This window comes from Prionailurus bengalensis, chromosome D3 (genome assembly GCF_016509475.1).
Source record: "Prionailurus bengalensis isolate Pbe53 chromosome D3, Fcat_Pben_1.1_paternal_pri, whole genome shotgun sequence".
Classification (NCBI taxonomy): Eukaryota; Metazoa; Chordata; class Mammalia; order Carnivora; family Felidae; genus Prionailurus; species Prionailurus bengalensis.
The window spans coordinates 27978590-27996716 of NC_057356.1; the positions used below are offsets into that span (position 1 = coordinate 27978590).

The 18127-nt window shown below is 47.6% G+C and overlaps 1 protein-coding gene across 1 annotated transcript in view; it reads left to right on the plus strand.

Annotated features, from left to right (window-relative positions):
• Positions 1 to 18127, plus strand: part of GNB1L (G protein subunit beta 1 like) — a 60941-nt gene that overhangs the window by 15962 nt on the left and 26852 nt on the right. The window contains exons 2-4 of the mRNA XM_043559387.1: positions 11149 to 11294; positions 11789 to 11914; positions 17708 to 17870. Coding sequence (XP_043415322.1) covers positions 11170 to 11294; positions 11789 to 11914; positions 17708 to 17870 — 414 coding nt within the window. The 5' untranslated portion in view covers positions 11149 to 11169. The remainder of the gene's footprint in view (positions 1 to 11148; positions 11295 to 11788; positions 11915 to 17707; positions 17871 to 18127) is intronic.

Consider the following 18127-nt stretch of genomic DNA (forward strand, 5'->3'; position numbering starts at 1 on the left):
TGGGTTTCTGCCAGATAACTTATAGTTGGATCTTTTTTTAAATAGCTTATCATTGTTGGATCTTATAATTAACACGTTGAGAGCATTTATATTTATTATAATCATTGATATGATTCTATTTTGGTCTACCGTTTTGTTATTTTCTCTTTTTCCTCTAGTTTTTTGGTTCCCCTCTCCCTGTTTCCTGTTTCCTTATGAATTATTTAAATATTTTCAAATACTCTTGTTTAAATTTTTCTATTGGCTTTTGGCTGTATCTTTTTGTATTATATACTATGTTTTTAATGGTTGCTCTGGAGATTGCAGCGTACATTCTCAACCTTTCACAGTCTTCTTAGAGTTAATTTTTTTTTTTTTTAAATTTTTTTTTTTCAACGTTTTTATTTTTATTTTTGGGACAGAGAGAGACAGAGCATGAACGGGGGAGGGGCAGAGAGAGAGCGAGACACAGAATCAGAAACAGGCTCCAGGCTCTGAGCCATCATCAGCCCAGAGCCCGACGCGGGGCTCGAACTCCCAGACCGCGAGATCGTGACCTGGCAGAAGCCGGACGCTTAACCGACTGTGCCACCCAGGCGCCCCTAATTTTCTTTTTCATTTCAAGTAAAATATCAAAGCCTTACAATCATATAGGTCCTCTTACTCTCCTGCCTTCATGTGATAGCTGTCATACTGAAAACCCCACCAGACAGTGTTATTTTAGTAATATACATGTTCACTTAAGGGCTGAAATTTTGCTTTTATATTTACCCAGATATTTACTGTTTGTCTTCTTCTGCCTTCTTGAAGGCCCATATTTCTTTCTGGTTCTCATTATTTTTGAGCTGTAGAACCTCATTTAGTATTTCTTTTAGGCTATATCTGCTGGTGAGAAATTCTCTTTGTTTTCCTTCATCTGAGAATATTTTTGCCTTCATTCCCAAAAGAGAATTTACTGGATATAGAGGGTTTTTTTTTTTCCTTTTAATACTTTAAAGACACCCCACAGTCTCCTGGCTTCTGTGGTTACTGATGAGAAATCCACACTAATTCAGATTATTATTTCCCTATGTATGTGTCATCAATGTTGAGTTATTTTTCTTTATTATTTTCAACAGTTTAATTATGATGTGTTTGAATGTAGTTTTTATCCTGCTTATGGTTCATTGAGTCCTTAGATCTATAAATTTTTGTCTTTTCTCAAATTTGTAAAATTTCAGGCAGTGATTTATTCAAGTAATTTTCCTGCTCCATTTCTTTCTCTTCTTCTCAGACTTCAGTGACACAAATGTCAGACCTTTTACAGTTATTTCACAAGTCACTGAGGCTCTAATCGTTTATTTCAATCGTTTTCTTTTCTGTCTTCTTATTGGATAATTTCTATTAATCAATCTTCATGTTCATTGGCTCTTTCCTTTGTCATCTCCCATTCCATATTGAATTTTTTTGTTTCAGATTATTGTATTATTTGGTTTTGACATTTCCTTTAAAAAAAACTACCTTTTTAAAAATGTTTATTTATTAATTTAAGAGAGGGAGAGAGCGTGCATGCAAGCCAGGGGAGGGGCAGAGAGAGAGGAGAGAGAGAATCCCAAGCAGGCTCTGCTCTGTCAGTGTGGAGCCCAGCACAGGGATCAGTCCCACACACCGTGAGATCATGACCTGAGCTGAAATCAAGAGCTGGACACTTAACTGACTGAGCCACCCAGGTGCCCTAAAAAAATTGGCCCTAAAAAAATTCTATTTCTCTGTTGAGAACTTTACTTCTGTTCATTTCAAGTGTGTTTACCTTTGCTGTATGGAGCATGATCCTAAAAGTTGCTTTAGAATCCTTAATGATACTCCCCCAACATCTGAATCGTCTCAAGGTAGGCATCTATAAGTTGTCTTTTCCCATGAGAACTGGTCTCATTTCCTAGTTCCTGGTATGTTGAATAATTTTGTATTGTATCCTAGACATGTCCTGGTTGAGTATTACTTTGGGCCCTCTGGAGAATGTTGAGTTTTATATTAGCAGGCAGTCAATCCAGTTAGAATTGCCACACAATTCTGTGTTGCCCTTTGTGGGCTATGGTTTTAATCTCTTTTCAATTTTCAAACCTTTTGAGATGTTCCTTTGGGTCCGTCCCAGGCTTATGAATCTCAGCAGTGAGCCTGGGACTTTTGTGGGTTCATTCACAGAATTGAGAGACCTTTTTCTTTAGCTCTTTCCTCTCTGCAATTCTCCCTCCCTCCCCTGCCCCCCACTCACACTCTATCCTGCAGGATTCTCTCTCTGGCCAAAAAGACAGAAGTTTCTCTCAGAGTCATTTCTCCCACACAGTTCTATGTCTGGGGCCCATTCTTGGGGCAGTGCTGAGAGAGAAAAACCATCAGGGATTTCCTCTCACATTCTTTAAACTCTTTCTAAAGTTGTTAGTCTAAGTTTTAGCCACTGCTGCATGGCAGCTATGCAAGCTGGGCCTATCCTCAAGGCAGTGCCTCAAGACATAATAATAAAAACAGAAAACTCATCCCCATACAGGTCACTTCTCCAAAGTTTTGCCTCCAAAGTCTGTCTGCTATTGTTCGCTTTTCAAAATTTTTAGGTAATTGCTCCTCATATTTTGTCCGGAGTTTTTATAGTTGCCGTCAGCCAGAGAGAGAAAGGCTATAGTGAGCTTATGCATCCTGGCCAGAATCTGTCAAAGTAGTTTCAATTTACATTTCTACATGAGTGATGTTAAGCATCTTTTTATATGTTTAAGGCCCATTTTCATTTATTGTGTATGTGAATTCATGTCTTTTGCCTATTTGGTCTTTGGACTTTACTTAATTTTGAAGATTTCTATGTATTTTATCTTATTTTATTTTTTGAGAGAGCAAGGGAGGGTCATAGGGAGAGAGAATCTGAAGCAGGCTCTACACCTAGCATGGAGCCCGACTCGGCTTGATCTCATGACCTTGAAATCATCACCTGAGCTGAAATCAAGAGTTCGACACTTACCCAACTGAGCCCTCAGGTGCCCCAAAGATTTCTGTATATTTTAGAAATATTAGAATCTTATCTCTTTTGACATGGAACAAATTTTATTAGGTATTTTATCTTCTAAGTTGGTATTATAAATGGACTTTTCTTTAACAGGTTACTGTTTGGGCATAAGGAAGCTATTGAGTTCTCTTTGTGAGTTTTTTTCCTGCTACCATACTAAAGTTTTTTTTTTTTTTAATGTTTGACTCTATTTTATGTTTGATTATCTGAGGTTCTCATGTATATCATCATGTTATCTGGAAAATAATTTAATGTTTTCTTTTCTAAGTCATATGCCTTTAATTGATTTTTCTTATTTAATTGCATTGGTTTAAACCTCCAGTGCAGTGTTGAATAGTAGTATAGATGTTGGGTATTCTGATCTTAGAGGAAATACCTCCAGTATTCCTTCATAAAGTAATGTCTATAGAACTAAGGAGGGGATTTTGTGTGTGTGTGTGTGTGTGTGTGTGTGTGTGTGTGTGTGTATTTTAGTCATTTTTAGTCAGTTTCTATTTGGTTAGGTGTTTTAGTAAAAAATGGGTATTGAGGGGTGCCTGGGTGGCTCAGTTGGTTGGGCCGCCGACTTCGGCTCAGGTCGTGATCTCATGGTCCGTGAGTTCGAGCCCCGCGTCGGGCTCTGTGCTGACAGCTCAGAGCCTGGAGCCTGTTTCAGATTCTGTGTCTCCCTCTCTCTGACCCTCCCCCGTTCATGCTCTGTCTCTCTCTGTCTCAAAAATAAAAATAAATGTTAAAAAAAATTTTTTAAAAATGGGTATTGAATACTGTCAAAGGCTTTTTTTTCGCATCTATGGAGATAATTATATGATTTTTCTCACTGATTTATTAATATGTTGTATGACATTAATGGATTTTCTAATTGAGCTAACCTTGCATTTCAAGAATAAATTCCATTTGGTCATCATGTATTATTTCTTTAATTTGATGTTATATTTTGTTTGCTAATATTTTACTATTTTTGCATGATATTCCTAAGTTATACTGGTCTCTACTTTCCCTCTGGTCAAAGCTTTAAATATATCTCATGAATTCTGGTTTACAGTGTTTTTCATTGTCATTTTTAAAATTTGTGGATTAAGTACTTCCCTTTTACCTAAAATCTATTGTTTAATAAATGTTTAAAAAAATTTTTGTTTATTCATTTTTGAAAGACAGAGAGAGACAGAGCACAAGCAGGGGAGGGGTGGAGAGAGAGGGGGACACAGAATCAGAAGCAGGCTCCAGGCTCTGAGCTGTCAGCACAGAGCCCGACACGAGGCTCGAACTCACGAACTGCGAGATCATGACCTGAGCCAAAGTCAGATGCTCAACCGACTGAGCCACCCAGGCGCCCCACGTTTAATAAATGGTTTTAAATTTTTAGTTGGAAGGACACTTTAGTTTTTATTTTGTTAATTTCTAGTTTGTGCTGTGGTTATAGTATATGTTTATAATATTTCTTTTTAATGGAAATTACTGGTATTTTCTTTGTGACCCAATATACAATTTTTACACATGTTCATGTGCACTTAAGAAGAAGATGTAGTCTCTGTTAGCAGAGTGTAAAGTTCCATGTGGATCCATAATATTTACCTCATGGAGTCTTCTATCTCCTTACTTAGTATAATGACTTGTACTGAGAGTAGTAGTATATCATGTTTTCCAATTATTGATGAGTTTTTTCTGTGACTCTTTACATTTCCTGTAGTTTCTGTTTTATAAAAGTAGTGTTTCTGTTGTTTAGCACATAGATATTCACAGCTATCATATATTCATTGTGAATTGCAGCTTTCAGTATTGGAAAGTATCTGGGTTTGTCAATTCTAATGCTTTTCAGCTAAAATTCAACTTTGTTGACATCTGTATTTCAACTCCTGCTTTTTTTAGTTTCTTTTGCCTGAAATACCTTTGTCCATCTCTAATTTTAGCCTTTTAGAATCACTTTAACTTTTGCTTATTAACTTTATAATCTGAGTATGGTTTTTCATCAGATATATGTGTCATGAATATTTTCTCCCTGTCTGTAGCCTCATTTTTTACACCCTTAATGTCTCTTGATGAGAATTAGGATTTTGAGTTTCATCCATGTGAGACTGGAGTTTATACAGTTTCAATTTTGTGGAATAGTCTATTGTATGAATATATCAATTCTATCCTGTTCTGCAGTTGAGGACCATTTGAGTTGTTTCTAGTTTTTATTAGCATGCATAATATTGCTATGAACATTCTTCTACAAATCTCTCCTTGTACACATGTGAGAATTTCTTTAGTGTGCTTATCTAAGAAAGGGGACTGTTGCATCATAACGTGTGCAAACTAATCCCAGATTGTTTTCCAAAGTGATTCTTTCAATTTATGCTGCCGGTAGCATGGTAAAGGTTTCTAGTTGTCCCACATTATAGTCAACATTTGACAGATTGTTTAATTTTTTGCTAATCTGCTAGGAGTGTAATTCTATCACACTGGTTTTGACAAGCGTTTCCAAGATTAGGTTAAACATCTCTTTCATATGTTTATTAGCCATTTATGTTTCTTATGAAATATCTATTCAAATTCTTTCGCTTATTTTCCTTTTTGCTGTTTGCTTTCTTCTTGATCTGTGTGTTCCTTATTCTGGTTATGAGTCCAGGGCAGATTTATCTTCCTTCCCCTCATCTAGAATGCTTTTATAATTGTAAACCTACAGAAGAGCTGCAAGTGTAGCAGAGTAAATACTTGCATACTCTTCACTTGTGTTTACCACTTGTTAACATGTTGCCACATTTGAAAACAATGTGCAGACATCATGATGTTTCACCCTTGCAACACCATTGCCTGAGAATAAGGACATTCTTCTCCATAAAATACCACTGTCCTGCTGCCCAAGAAAATTAACAATAATTCCATATTATCTGTAGTCCATATTCGCATTTTCCCATTTGTCACCAAAATGTCCTTGATAGCCCCCACCTTTTTTGATCTAGAGTCTAATCAAGGTTCACCTGTTAGATTTGGTCACGATGCCTCTAGTCTCTCAATTTAGAACACTCACCCTGCTTTTTGCTCTTGTTTTTTCTCTTGATCTTGACCTTTATGATAAGTCTGAGCTAGTTATCTTGCCCAGTATCCCATAATCTAGATGTATCTGATTGTTTTCTGCAGGTTGTTGGCACAGATGTACAGGGATGGTGCCGTGTCTTCTGGCATCACCTCAGGAGATAAGTGATGCTGGTTTGTTTACAATTGGCGGTGCCAGCTTCGATCTCATGGTGAAGGTGGTGACAGCCAGATGTCTCCATTGTTAAGGAACATTCTCCTTCTGTGATCAGTAAATAATCTGTAGTGTAATACCTTGGCACAATGTAGATCTCCTGTTTCCCAACAACCTTTCACCTGCCTGGATCTTTTTTCAAATCTGAGTGGTGATTTTATGCTCTCAACTTGGAGTTTTAGCTCCCTCTTTTTATTTCTTTAAGAGCATTAAATATCCCTGTTTTATATGCCTGAATGCTTTGTGCACTAGAGGTCTAGTTCTGCCTCTTGTTGTTTCTCATGGCTCTCACTCATGGTGCAATTTTTCCTTTTTTGTTTCTATGAGTTTTGATTACTTGCATTTCATAGGGCTTTATCTATGAATTCATTCAGGCCGGTGTTGAAGGTGGGCTCCTTCTGAGAGACATTTACAGACTGAAGTTTTGAGGACCTCCCAAGGTGGTGTAAATTAGGACTAAACCCTGGGAGCTGGCATTATTCTGGCAACTCTGGTTGTAAGTTTACTTCTGGTTCAGTCTAACACTGAGAATTTAGCCTTGTGGGGGTCTCATCTTTATGGAGATACTCCTATGAGATTGCCCACTTTGGGAGAGCCCTGGCATTGTCTTTCATCAATTCAGAGGCCTTGCTTGAGAACCAGAATTCTGGGTCACTAATGTAGCAAATGCCTTCAGGGCAGGCACCAACTGGGGGCTCCGCATACCTCACTAGGTTTAATTCCACTGAAGTGTTGGGCCTGTGAAGGTTCTAAACTTTTTCTGTTGTTGTTGTTGTTTGTTTTTACCAGCTTAGTGATGTACTGAAGATTTTGGTTTTTTATTTTATTAGCATTTTTAGTCATTTTGTGGGCATCTATCCTGCCAGGTAGTAGTGCTTCCCTAGTCTGTGCTTGTTATGGAATTCTTAGTGCCTCTTGGGGCTGCTGGAGCTGTTCTAGGCACACGTGTGGGAGGACTTGGGGTCCTCTTTGAGGCACCCCCAACATCCTGTGTAGCCTGTCCTTATACTCCCAAGCAGGCAGGACCCGGTTGGCGGGGACAGGCAAGAGCAGTGCATGGGTATCTATCTCTGGGTGGTGGCTCCCCTGCTTGGGCTCACTTCATGCTGTTTTTGATTCTAAGCTTCTTCTGGGACCAGTGACTCTGGGGCAGTAAAAGGAAAGGATTCTGTGACTGAGTGGGACCTGTTTGCAGGTTAGGCTGTGGGGCACACAGAGGTAGGGACCCGTGGTCTTTGGGTACCAGCTTCTCCCCTGGCCCTGCCTCTTCTGTGTTTGCCAGTCACTGGTTGGTTGTGTGTGTTCTCTTGCACACACACCCCCAGGAAGGGCGTCCTTGGGTCCCTGTGGCTGCTGCACCTGCCCACGGTACACATGGCTTTGTGGGACAGTAAGTTCCAAGTGTAGCCCTGATGCCTTTCCACATGGGACCCTGCTCCCGCCCCTGCCCCTGCTGCTGTCCACACCAGGAGGGAGGGTCTGGGGCCCCTCTCTGTGTGGATGACCCTATGTAAGCCCTGCCAGACTGCTGCTTCTAAGATGGGATGTAGGGGGGCGCTGTCATCCTCCATCCATGGGCCAAGGGCCTGAGGGGCTTTCAGGGGGGTGGGGGAGTGGGGGGTTCATAACATCAGTTGGAAAGGCTGTCAGAGTTGCGCAAATTGTGTCAGATTGTCTTTCTTTTTAATTTTGAAAAGAATGTGTCTCTCTTTGACATCTCGAGGAGCAGGCAGAATCCGAAGTTGTGCTCAGTGGATTAAGTTTCATGTTCCTTTGCCCTCTGGGAGGAAAAGACAAGTGACAGAACAGGGAAACGAAGCAGCGGCGGGCGGCTGGTATCACGCACTGGTGTTGCACAAGGGGCTGTGGCCTCCGCTCCGGGCGGCCCAGTGCCAGGGAAGATAGGATAACGCGATTATTCTCAATTAGATTAATAAAGAATAATTAGATGTCATAAATCAAGTAATCATAGGATATTGTCATGGGAAAAATATGTAGCTAGAATTAATTAGTTTTCAAATAAAGCATTTATTTTAATTGCTTGAAATGATGGAGCCCTTAATTGCCGATGCATCATTTTGGCCTGAACATTTTGGTTGTTGTAACAACGTGACCGGTTTGTTCCCTGCAGTTCTGGGGAAACAATAGAGGAGAACTTGATTTCATCACCTCAGACTGAGCCTTGTGCTGGTGAGGTTCTGGAAACTCCCATCAGGCCGCAGGCAGGTGGCAAGTGTGGGCTGGGCTTCGGCTGGCACTGCCCAAGGCCCCCGTGCTGTCTATGAATGTGTGTGTGAGTATGTGCATGCATGTGCATGCGTGTGTATGTATATGTGAGTGGATGTGAATGTGTGTGCCTCCTGTGCATGTACGCAAGCACGCGCTTGAACATGGTGTGTGTGCAAGTTGGGACTGTACCGTGGGAACCTGCACAGAAGTGGCCTGTAGGACTCCAAGGCCTGGACTGTGGGGTGGAATGCTCCCCACTCCCTAGCCCCTAGGGACCAGGGCTTTTCTGGTGGGTTGATGTGCATTAGCGGGGTTCTCCATTCTTGGGTTTTTCCGAATCTAAGATCCTGGAGCCGATCAGCTATTCTTGCAGAGCAGGCATAGCACAGACAGTCAGTAGCTTCTGAGGATCCAATAGCTGCTCCTCGGAACTTGTCCCAAGCCCACCTGCTTGAGGGTAGCCTAGCAGGGTTTGTAGCCCCAGCCCAGAAGCATCTCCAGGCAGCTTACCTGTCCCACAGCAGAGCAGGGGCCATGGGTTGTGGAGCAGTGTGGGGTCAGGTTCTTCTGCCCACAGGAGGCTGTCCTTATGTTTGAGAAGAGTCATTTGGTTTTCAGCCAAAGGTGAGAGGGGCTTTTAGAGTGAAAACCCTAAGAAAGAAAGAAAGAAAGAAAGAAAGAAAGAAAGAAAGAAAGAAAGAAAGGAGGATTTGGCTATTTGTAAGGCACATTCCGAGGGACCCCTTCCTTCTCTTTGAAACCCCTCGATGAAGGCAGGATGGAGCTGTAGAGTGGCTTCCTGGGGTCTCTCACCATTAAGGGTAAGCATCTGCCCCTTCTTGGCCCTGGCCCTGTAGTTTCTGCTCTGGGTCATTAGGATCTCAGCCCCCAGCCCTACTTCCAGCCCTCACATGGGCCAGGCCTCAGCCAGCCTGGTGCTGGCAATGGCCTCCTGCCGGGTCTGTGCAGCGTTTCCCAGGTTCCTGTGGTCTCCAGAGTCTCGGGTCACTGACCGCCTTGTGCTGCCTTGGTGACTTGGAGCCCCCTGGTTTGCAAGTCCCCAGCTGCCTTGACGGTGGCATTTCTTAGGTGTTTTGAACCTTTTGCTTAATCAAGCTACTCCTGGCTCTATTCTGACGGGAGAGAGAGAACGAAAGGGTCTGGGATGGTTTCAAGGAGGGGAGGTACACAGGGCTTCGCTGTTAAGGGTGTGGATGAAGCAGTACCTGGACTGATCTGCTGGAGAAACCCATGCCTCTCTTGCCTCTGCGCCTGCGCATTTGCCTGTCCTCAGCCTGCAGCCCTCTCCTGCATGGGCCTCCTCCGTCCTTGGCCTAGAACCCTCTCTAATCTCTGGCATAGGCCAGAGCCCCCTCCTGGAGGAATGCTGTCTTCTCTGCTCTTGTCCTTTTCCCTGCCCCAATTCCTCTGGTGGCTGTGGCTGTGGCTGTGGCTGCTGCAGTGATCGGGTGGCCTCTTCCCTGATGGGCAGGTTGGGAAGTGTCTCAGAGCCCAGCAGGAGAGGCCCTCCTGATGAAGTTACTACAGTTCCCCAGCGGTCTTCTCCTGGCCTTTCCCTTTCAACCTTCAGCCTGGCCTGGGACCTGCCCCTTGGTCATTGGGGCAGGTCACTTCTGGTCCAGCAACCACCCCTGTACCATCACTGGGGCAGGCTCAGGCGGGGACACAGGGAGGCTTCTTCTTTCAGGTGGGTGGGCCCCAGCAGGCTTTAAACATAGGACCAGTGATTTGAGGAAGGGTCACTCATCTGTGATATCAGTCCTCCAGGGGAGTGGCGAGGTGACTCAGTCTCTTGCCCCTTGCCCACACACCAGTGCCCAAAACACTCTGCCCCTTTGTGGCAGCATGCAACTTCAGACCTGGGTCTGAGTGGCCTGGGGCAGCTCACCAGATCAGTCTCTGCCCTAGTTTCACCAACAGTAAATGGGGTGCTGCCTTCTCGAAGGGTGGTTGTGCAGGCCTTCAGGACGCAGCAGGTGGTATATTTTAGCACACGTGAGGGAGAGGGCCCTCTCCATCTTTGGGTCCTGCTTGCCCAGGGACCCCACACACCTCTTGTCTGTCCATTGGTTCATCCCTTCAGTATACACTTGCTGAGCAGCTGCTATGTGCTTGGCCAGGCCTGTGGTCTGGGGGGAGCAGACCAGCGTGGCCCCTGTTCTCACAAGCTTGCTGCGGGGCCTAGGTGGGCAGCATGTCCCGGCATGTCTTTGCCCCGTTGCAGGGAGGAGAGGAGATGGGCCTCGTGAGGGAGGAGGGAGACTGAATTTGTAGGATTCAGCTAGGTCCAGAGATGAGACTGGGTGTGTGGAGAGCCCAAGTGAGGAGGAGTCTTTCCTGGCTAGAGCAGTGCTGCTGCAGCCAGTGGGGTCCAGGGAGCCAGAGGTTACAGCCGGTGGGTGGACAGGGAGGTCTGGAGGCCATGGCTGGCTCTACGCAGGACACTGAGGGTAAGAGTGGCCTCAGAAGGGTGTGGGTGCCATGGTGCCCACCCAGAGACAGTATAGGTTGGGGCCACGGTGATGCCATTTGAGTGTAGAGGCCAATAGGCAGGATGGAAGACAGGCTGAAGGGGGTGGGCAGCATCCAGGGGGGCTCCTACTGACTACCTTCCTGAAGGATGACAGGTGTGTCACTTACACCCTCCCTTGGTCCCCAGGTAACTGCACCTCCTCCCAGTATGGCAGCCTCGCCGCTCCCATCGCCAGACCCGCGGTTTGTCCTCCGAGGTACCCAGTCAGCAGTACATGCGCTGCATTTCTTCAGAGGAGCCGAAGGGCAGGGGCAGCCGCTCCTCCTCTCAGGGTGAGTAGCTGCAGTCCCAACCTAACCCCAGGGGTTAGCCCGGGGTGAATTCAGAAGGTGGTGGGCTAACAACGAGCCCGGCGCTCAGTTGGGGGTCCTAGTGAAGGGCTCAGGCTGCCCATTCACTCGGGCAGACTGCCCTTTCAGAGCCTACTCGACAAGCTGTCCCTTGGGCCCGCCCCCCTCGGAGGAGGTAGGAACATGCCCTCTCTGTTATAGACACCATCCAGTTTACAGTGACGATGGAGCTCCCCCATTCCTCTCCAGAGAAGTAGACTCTGCCTGAGGGACTCTCTGCCTACCATCCTTGGAAAAGGAGCACTGTGCCACTTTTACCCTTAGTTCACATGTACAGCCATTACCTAAACGAAAACCCAACAACGGAACGTCTGGTCCACCAGCTGGGTGGTTTCCAGGCCAGCCCTACAGAGCATGCTGGGAATGTCCTCCACTGACGCCTCTTCCTGAGTCTGTGCTTGCACTTGTCAGAACAGATCCCTGAGTGGGCTGGTGCACATCTGGAGCCTGCAGACACGGAGGGCGGTTGCTACCCTGGACGGCCATCGGGGCCAGTGTGTAACCTGGCTGCATTCATTGCCCCAAGGGCACCAGCTCCTCAGGTGGGTCTTGGTGGCTGTGAGTGCAGTCCCAAAGGAGTTAAGCTGTGGCTTTCACCAGGGGCCAAGAGCTTGCCAGTGGAGGCTCTTGGGGTTTCCCCCAGCTGCCAGGCAGCCCCTCCCAGTGCAGAGCAGTGTGACCTCTGCCCTTGGTCTGCCCTGAGACTGTAGGTGGGCTGGGTGCCCATCACTGCAGCGTCTGTGACCACTGCGCTATCCAGGCAGGTGCCCACTGAGATGATGAACACAGAAAGCAGCTCTGTCTACAGCCCCACACCTCCCTGGCCTGAGCAGGCCTCTCCAGGGGCAAGAGCTGGGGGCTCAATGGCTGAGCCCAAGGCATCTCCTTAGAGGAGCCTCAGCTTCCCTTCCCCAGGGCTCTGGTGTCACAGCGGCTGCTTTGATGGGTGGCCACCTTCCCACGAGGTGGCTAGGACTGGTCACCAGGGTGGTGCAAAGCCTAAACCTAATGCCTACCCACTGACTGGGGCTGTGCTCCAAACCTTGAGTGTGGCCACCCCTAGGGGCACTGACAGTGCCACACAAGCACCCAGGTCCATGGCATTTGGGCTGACCAGTGCAGGGTGAGATGGGATGGTGAGAGCGAGGTGGGGTCTGGCACTCCTGGTAGAAGAAACTGCGTGTGCCAAAGCCACTGCAGGCCCAGCCTGTGCGTGTCATGGGGGCTGTGAGGGATGGAGGCCGGGCAGCAGAGCCCAGAGGGGCTGTGTTCTGGTACTGCCACCACAGCTTTGTGGAGGTACCAGCTTGGGGACTCCAGGTGAGAGGTGGGCCAAGAGGCAGCAGGAAGGGGCAGGTGGGTAAGAGAATGAGTTTATGTCTATCAAGTTTAAGTGAAACTTTCCTGAATGCCCTCCAGGGCAGGTCTGTGTTCCTTCTCTAGATTTGGAGCCCAGACATCTGGGTACCATGGTTCCCAGTCCCCAGAGGAGGAGGCCTGTCAGGCCCCCGCCCATCTTCAAAGCACTTTTGTGCCAGACATGCCGTTCCCACCACCCTGAAGGTGGCTTGCAGGTGCCTGACAGACTGGAGGTATCCAGAAGGGCAGTGGCCCCGGATGTATGTGCTTGCAGGGCCATTGCGGCGCCTTGCCCCCTCCCTGGCCAAGCTGGCCCCCATCTCCAGTTGGTAGGGAAGGCCCTCCATACAGTTGTGGTCTTTCCCTGATCCTCAGAATAGATGTTGCGTCCAAATACCCCACTTGCATTGGAAGTTCCTATTTGTAAACATTCCTCTTGAGTTTTCAGCTGAGGCCTTAGACCCTTTGAGGTCTCCTGCTCCTCCAGGGCCCAGATACCTTGGGCTGTTCTCAGGGAACTCCTGGCCCTGAGTTCTGCTCCCTGAGCTGGCCTGATGCTGTGTGGGGAATAAATGTTGATGGTACCTCCCCTTCCAACCTGGATGGCACGGCGATGGTCCTGCTCTGGGCAGGGGGCCCATGGGTCAGGAGGTCCACAGCACAGACTGTGCAGGTACTTGGAATGCCCAGGTGCATTTACGTTGCACTAGAGGCCGTGCACCCAGCTGTGTTTGGAGCCAAGTCTCTCTAAAGTGGCCCTTGAGAAAGGAAGGTACACTTTCATGTCAAGGGGAAGCCAGAGGACAGAAAGCTGGGAGCCAGGCTGAGAGTTAGGTGCCGCCTGCGTGCCTGAGAGCACACCTGTGCCAGTGACAGCCACCTGGGTGGATTTGTTTCCTCCCTTTTTCATTGCGAATTGTGCATACTTAGAGAAAAGTGCACATAACATGTTTACAGACCGTTGTGTTATTACAGAGTGGACACCTGGGTAACCACTCCAGTCAGGAAACAGAACACTGCCGGGCATGATGTCTGCCCTGCTCCTGGCCTCGGGAGGCAGCCCCTTCCACCTTATTCTCACTGTATCATCTGAATGTGCATTTCCAAAATGCATGGAGTCGTCATGTCTAATTTTTTCTCTACTTAAAAAAATGGAGCCATACAGAACAGCTTCCTCTGTATATGACTTCTCCTATTCAGCTTTACATTGTGAGATCCACCATCATGCTACACAGTGCATTGTGTGGGTTTTTTCCTGTGTGGTATTCCACTGGATGTGGATTGTTTACCATTCTACTGTCAGTAGAGATCTCGGTTGTCCATTTGGGGCTGAGAATGACACTTAGGAAGGCTCCTATCTGGGGTGCCTGGGTGGCAGTTAAGCGTCCAACTCTTTTTTTTTTTTCTTTTTTTTTTAATTTTTTTTTTTTCAACGTTTATTTATTTTTGAGACAGAGAGAGACAGAGCATGAACGGGGGAGGGGCAGAGAGAGAGGGAGACACAGAATCGGAAACAGGCTCCAGGCTCCGAGCCATCAGCCCAGAGCCCGACGCGGGGCTCGAACTCACGGACCGCGAGATCGTGACCTGGCTGAAGTCGGCCGCTTAACCGACTGCGCCACCCAGGCGCCCCAAGCGTCCAACTCTTGATCTCAGCTTAGGTCTTGATCTCAGGGTTGTGTGAGCACAAGCCCCTCATTGGGCTCCATGCTGGGCATGGAGCCTACTTAAAAAAAAAAAAAAAAGAAAAGAAAAGAGAAGAAAAAAAATCTTAAAAAGAAAGAGTCCCATCTGGGTCTCCTGGTGCCAGGTGTGCCGTGTCTGCAGGTGGGACCCTATACCCAGAGGTGGGCCGTCCGGGCCACAGGGTGTGCACATGTTGGGCTGCTCAGAAGGTGGCAGGCTGTCCCCAGTGCAGTAGGTGATCCCACCCTTCCACTGCCCCCTGGGGCCTGGGAGCTTCTGGTGTGGCCTCATTTGCATTTTCCTGACCACTTAATGAGCCAGCCCTCTTGCGTTCCTTAGCCACTGGGACAAAGTCTTCCTTAAATGCACATTTCTTTATTGGATTGACTACCTTTTTCTTACTGAGAGTTCTTTTTATATTCTGGATATGGTTGATATTTTTATATCACCAGTTACTTCTCCACATGGTGGCTTACAGTTTGCACTCACTTAATGGTGTCTTTAATGAGCAGAAGTTAGCCATTGAAATGGAATCAAATCTGCCATCTTTCCCTAATGGCTGGAGCTTCACTCTTGTTTCTTTTTGCCCACACTTCATTTGGAATTGCCTGTCGGTATGGATGAGCATTCTTTGTTTCCAACTGGATACCCGGTGGTCTTGTCCTCCCTGCCCTTATTTCCCCTCCAAGTTCAGTGACATGGGCAGTTGAGGAAGTAGGTAGTGGGGAGTGGCTTCCAGGCAGGGATGTTGGAGTGGCATGCCCAGTGGCCAGAGAACCAGGGTGATGGGGGCGAGGTCTCAGAGTGGCTGGGGAGGTTGGGAGACTGGCTGCATCATGCAAGCAAGCTTGTTGGGGGAGCGTGGCAGTAAATATCTTGAGGAAAAATGGGAGGTAGATTTTTCATGGGTCAGAGAAGGAAGTCACAAACCTGAGAAGGAGGAGGTGGGGAGGAAGAAGCCTCAGGGCATCAGCATGAACTTGTGGCATTTTGAAAATATATACACAAAGATAGATACAGAAATTCTTGTGTGTGTATGTTTGCATGTGTGAGTGTGCGTGTTTGTGTGTGTGAGGTATGTTTGCACGTGTGAGTCTGTATGTGTGGTATGTTTGCATGTGTGTGTGTGTGTGGTATGCTTGCATGTGTGACTGTGTGTGTGTGGTATGTTTGTGTGTGTGTGTATGTGTGTGTGTCTGTGAGGTATGTTTGCGTGTGCAAGTCTGTGTGTGTGTGGTACATTTGTGTGTGAGTCTGTGGGTGGGTGTGAGGTATGTTTGTGTGTGTGAGTGTGTGTGTGAGATATGTTTGCATGTGTGTGTGTGAGGTATGTTTGCGTGTGAGTCTGAGTGTGAGGTGTGTGTGTGTGTGAGGTATGTTTGTGCGCGTGTGTGTATGTGGTATGTTTGCATATGTGAGTCTGTGTGTGTGAGGTATGTTTGCATGTGTGTGTGTGCACGTGAGGTATTTGCATGTGTGTGGTATGTTTGCATGTGTGAATCTGTGTATGTGTGTGTGAGGTATGTTTGCATGTATGAGTCTGTGTGAGATATGTTTGCATGTGTGAGTGTGTGTGAGGTATGTTTGCGTGTGTGAGTCTGTGTGTATGTGAGGTATGTTTGCATGTGTGAGTATGTGTATGAGCTATTTCACATGTGTGAGTGTGTGTATGAGGTATTTTGCATGTGTGAGTGTGTATATGAGGTATTTGCATGTGTGAGGTACGTGTGTGAAATATGTTCGCCTGTGTGAGTCTGTGTGTGTGGGGAGGTGTTTGCGTGTGTGAGTGAGCTGTGTGTGTGTGTATTTCCTGGCTTTGTCTGCTGAGAGGGCCTGGTGGCGGCAGCACCTCACAACAGTGAACAACACCAGCATCCAGATCTTGGTTTGCAAATATCTCTCTGCACTGAAAGGAACGAGGGTCCCTTGGAGAAATGATACTAGGTCTGGAATATCTTACTGATGGACACGTGTCAGAAGGACTCTGAGCCAGCTTGAAGGGGGTCCCATTGGCCGATCTAGGATGGTTTAGCACAAAAATAAATAATGAGAAGTGTAGATGACAACCCACTGAGTAACACAGGAATGTGTAAGTCCAGAGCAATGGGGAGGCGAAAGTCCGTTCTTCCTGTGGGATAGCACCTTGTAATTGTAGAAGGTGGTGGGCTTGGGAGTCACCCACCAGTGGCTGTGAAGGCCTCAAGGACAGGTGGGCAGCCCTGCTGTGTGCCAAGGCTGAGCCGTTTGAGGGTTAGGATACAGACTGACAACTAGAGTCCTGTGTCTTTGTAAAGGTGTTTTTCCTTTAACTTTTCAGTATCGAGTCGACACGCTTCTCCAACATCCCGCAGGTCGGCTCCTGGGTGCCCTTCCCCTTGGTCACATTGTGTCATACATTTGTCATAGTCTGCAGTTTGTCTTGGGACCCTGACACCCTGGCTGTTTTCTAAATGTGTACACACCGAAGTCTGCTCTTTGTGGACTCGTCCTGTGGGCTTGACGATGCCCACAATCACGTAGGGCCACCCCAGGGCCACACAGGGCGGTCAGCACACTGCAGGGCCTCTGTGCACCCCCTGTAGGTGGTACCCCTAGTCCTCCACATGCCATCATGCTCCCCCCCGCCACACACACAGAGAACGCCCCACCAGGGGAATCGTACAGAAGGTGGCCTTTAAGCTCTGGCTCCCCTCACTTAGCAGATGTTCCTACAGGTGGTTGCATGCGCCCCAGTTTGTCCCTGTCTGTTGCTGAGTGGAATTCTGTGGTGTGGATGCGTCACTGGTTTCTCAGTCTCCTGTTGAAGGGTTGTTTCTGGTTTGGCTCGGGCAGTTATGAACAGGCTTCTGTAAACATTTGTGTATGGGCTTTTATGTGAATATAGGTTTTAAATTCACTTGGGAGAATTCGTGAGGGTGGGATTGCTGGGTTGTCAAAGTTCATTCACAAACAGAAGGAAGAGGGTGAACTCATGCTTTGGCAGCATAGGGAGTGGCAGAAAGGGCGCAGGAGGCTGGGCTTGGGGCAGGGGCCATGAGGTTCCCTGGGCCTGGGTTCGTAGTGCACCCCTGGGACGACCCATGAATGTGTGAGGCATCAGGCATCTTGGATGCAAAGCCCTTCCTTGGCTGCAGTTACCCAGCCAGATAATTGAGGCCTTCTAGGTCCCTCTCTGGAAAGTGTCCCCTGCCTGTCTTCGGCGTCAGGCTGGCCCTGGCATGCTCGTCCAGGTGGGACACCCAGTCTGCTCACCTGGGAGGCTCACGTTCTGTCTCCTCTTGGTCTGGCAGTCAGGGCCGGGACCTGAAGCTGTGCCTGTGGGACCTGGCGGAGGGCAGAAACGCTGTCGTGGACTCCATGCGCCTGGAGAGCATGGGCTTCTGCAGGAGCACCATCCTGGCCAGGGGTCAGAGGCACTGGATGCTGGCCATGCCGGGGAGAGGCAGTGACGAGGTGAGCACCAGCCCATGTGGTGCCCCTGGCTCCACAAGCTGCTGGCACTTGGTTTCCCTAAACACATATGCTCATCCTAAGCACCTGTTACAGGAACACTGTGCCCACCACAGAACCCCACAGAGTGGTGGGTCTAGGTCTGTCTGCTGGATCACAGCTCCAGGGGCCTTGACCTGGCCTCCTGTGAGGTGTCCAGTGGTGAGAGTCAGGAAGGGAGGCCCCAGCACCCAGTACCATATGGCACGGGATGGGCGAAT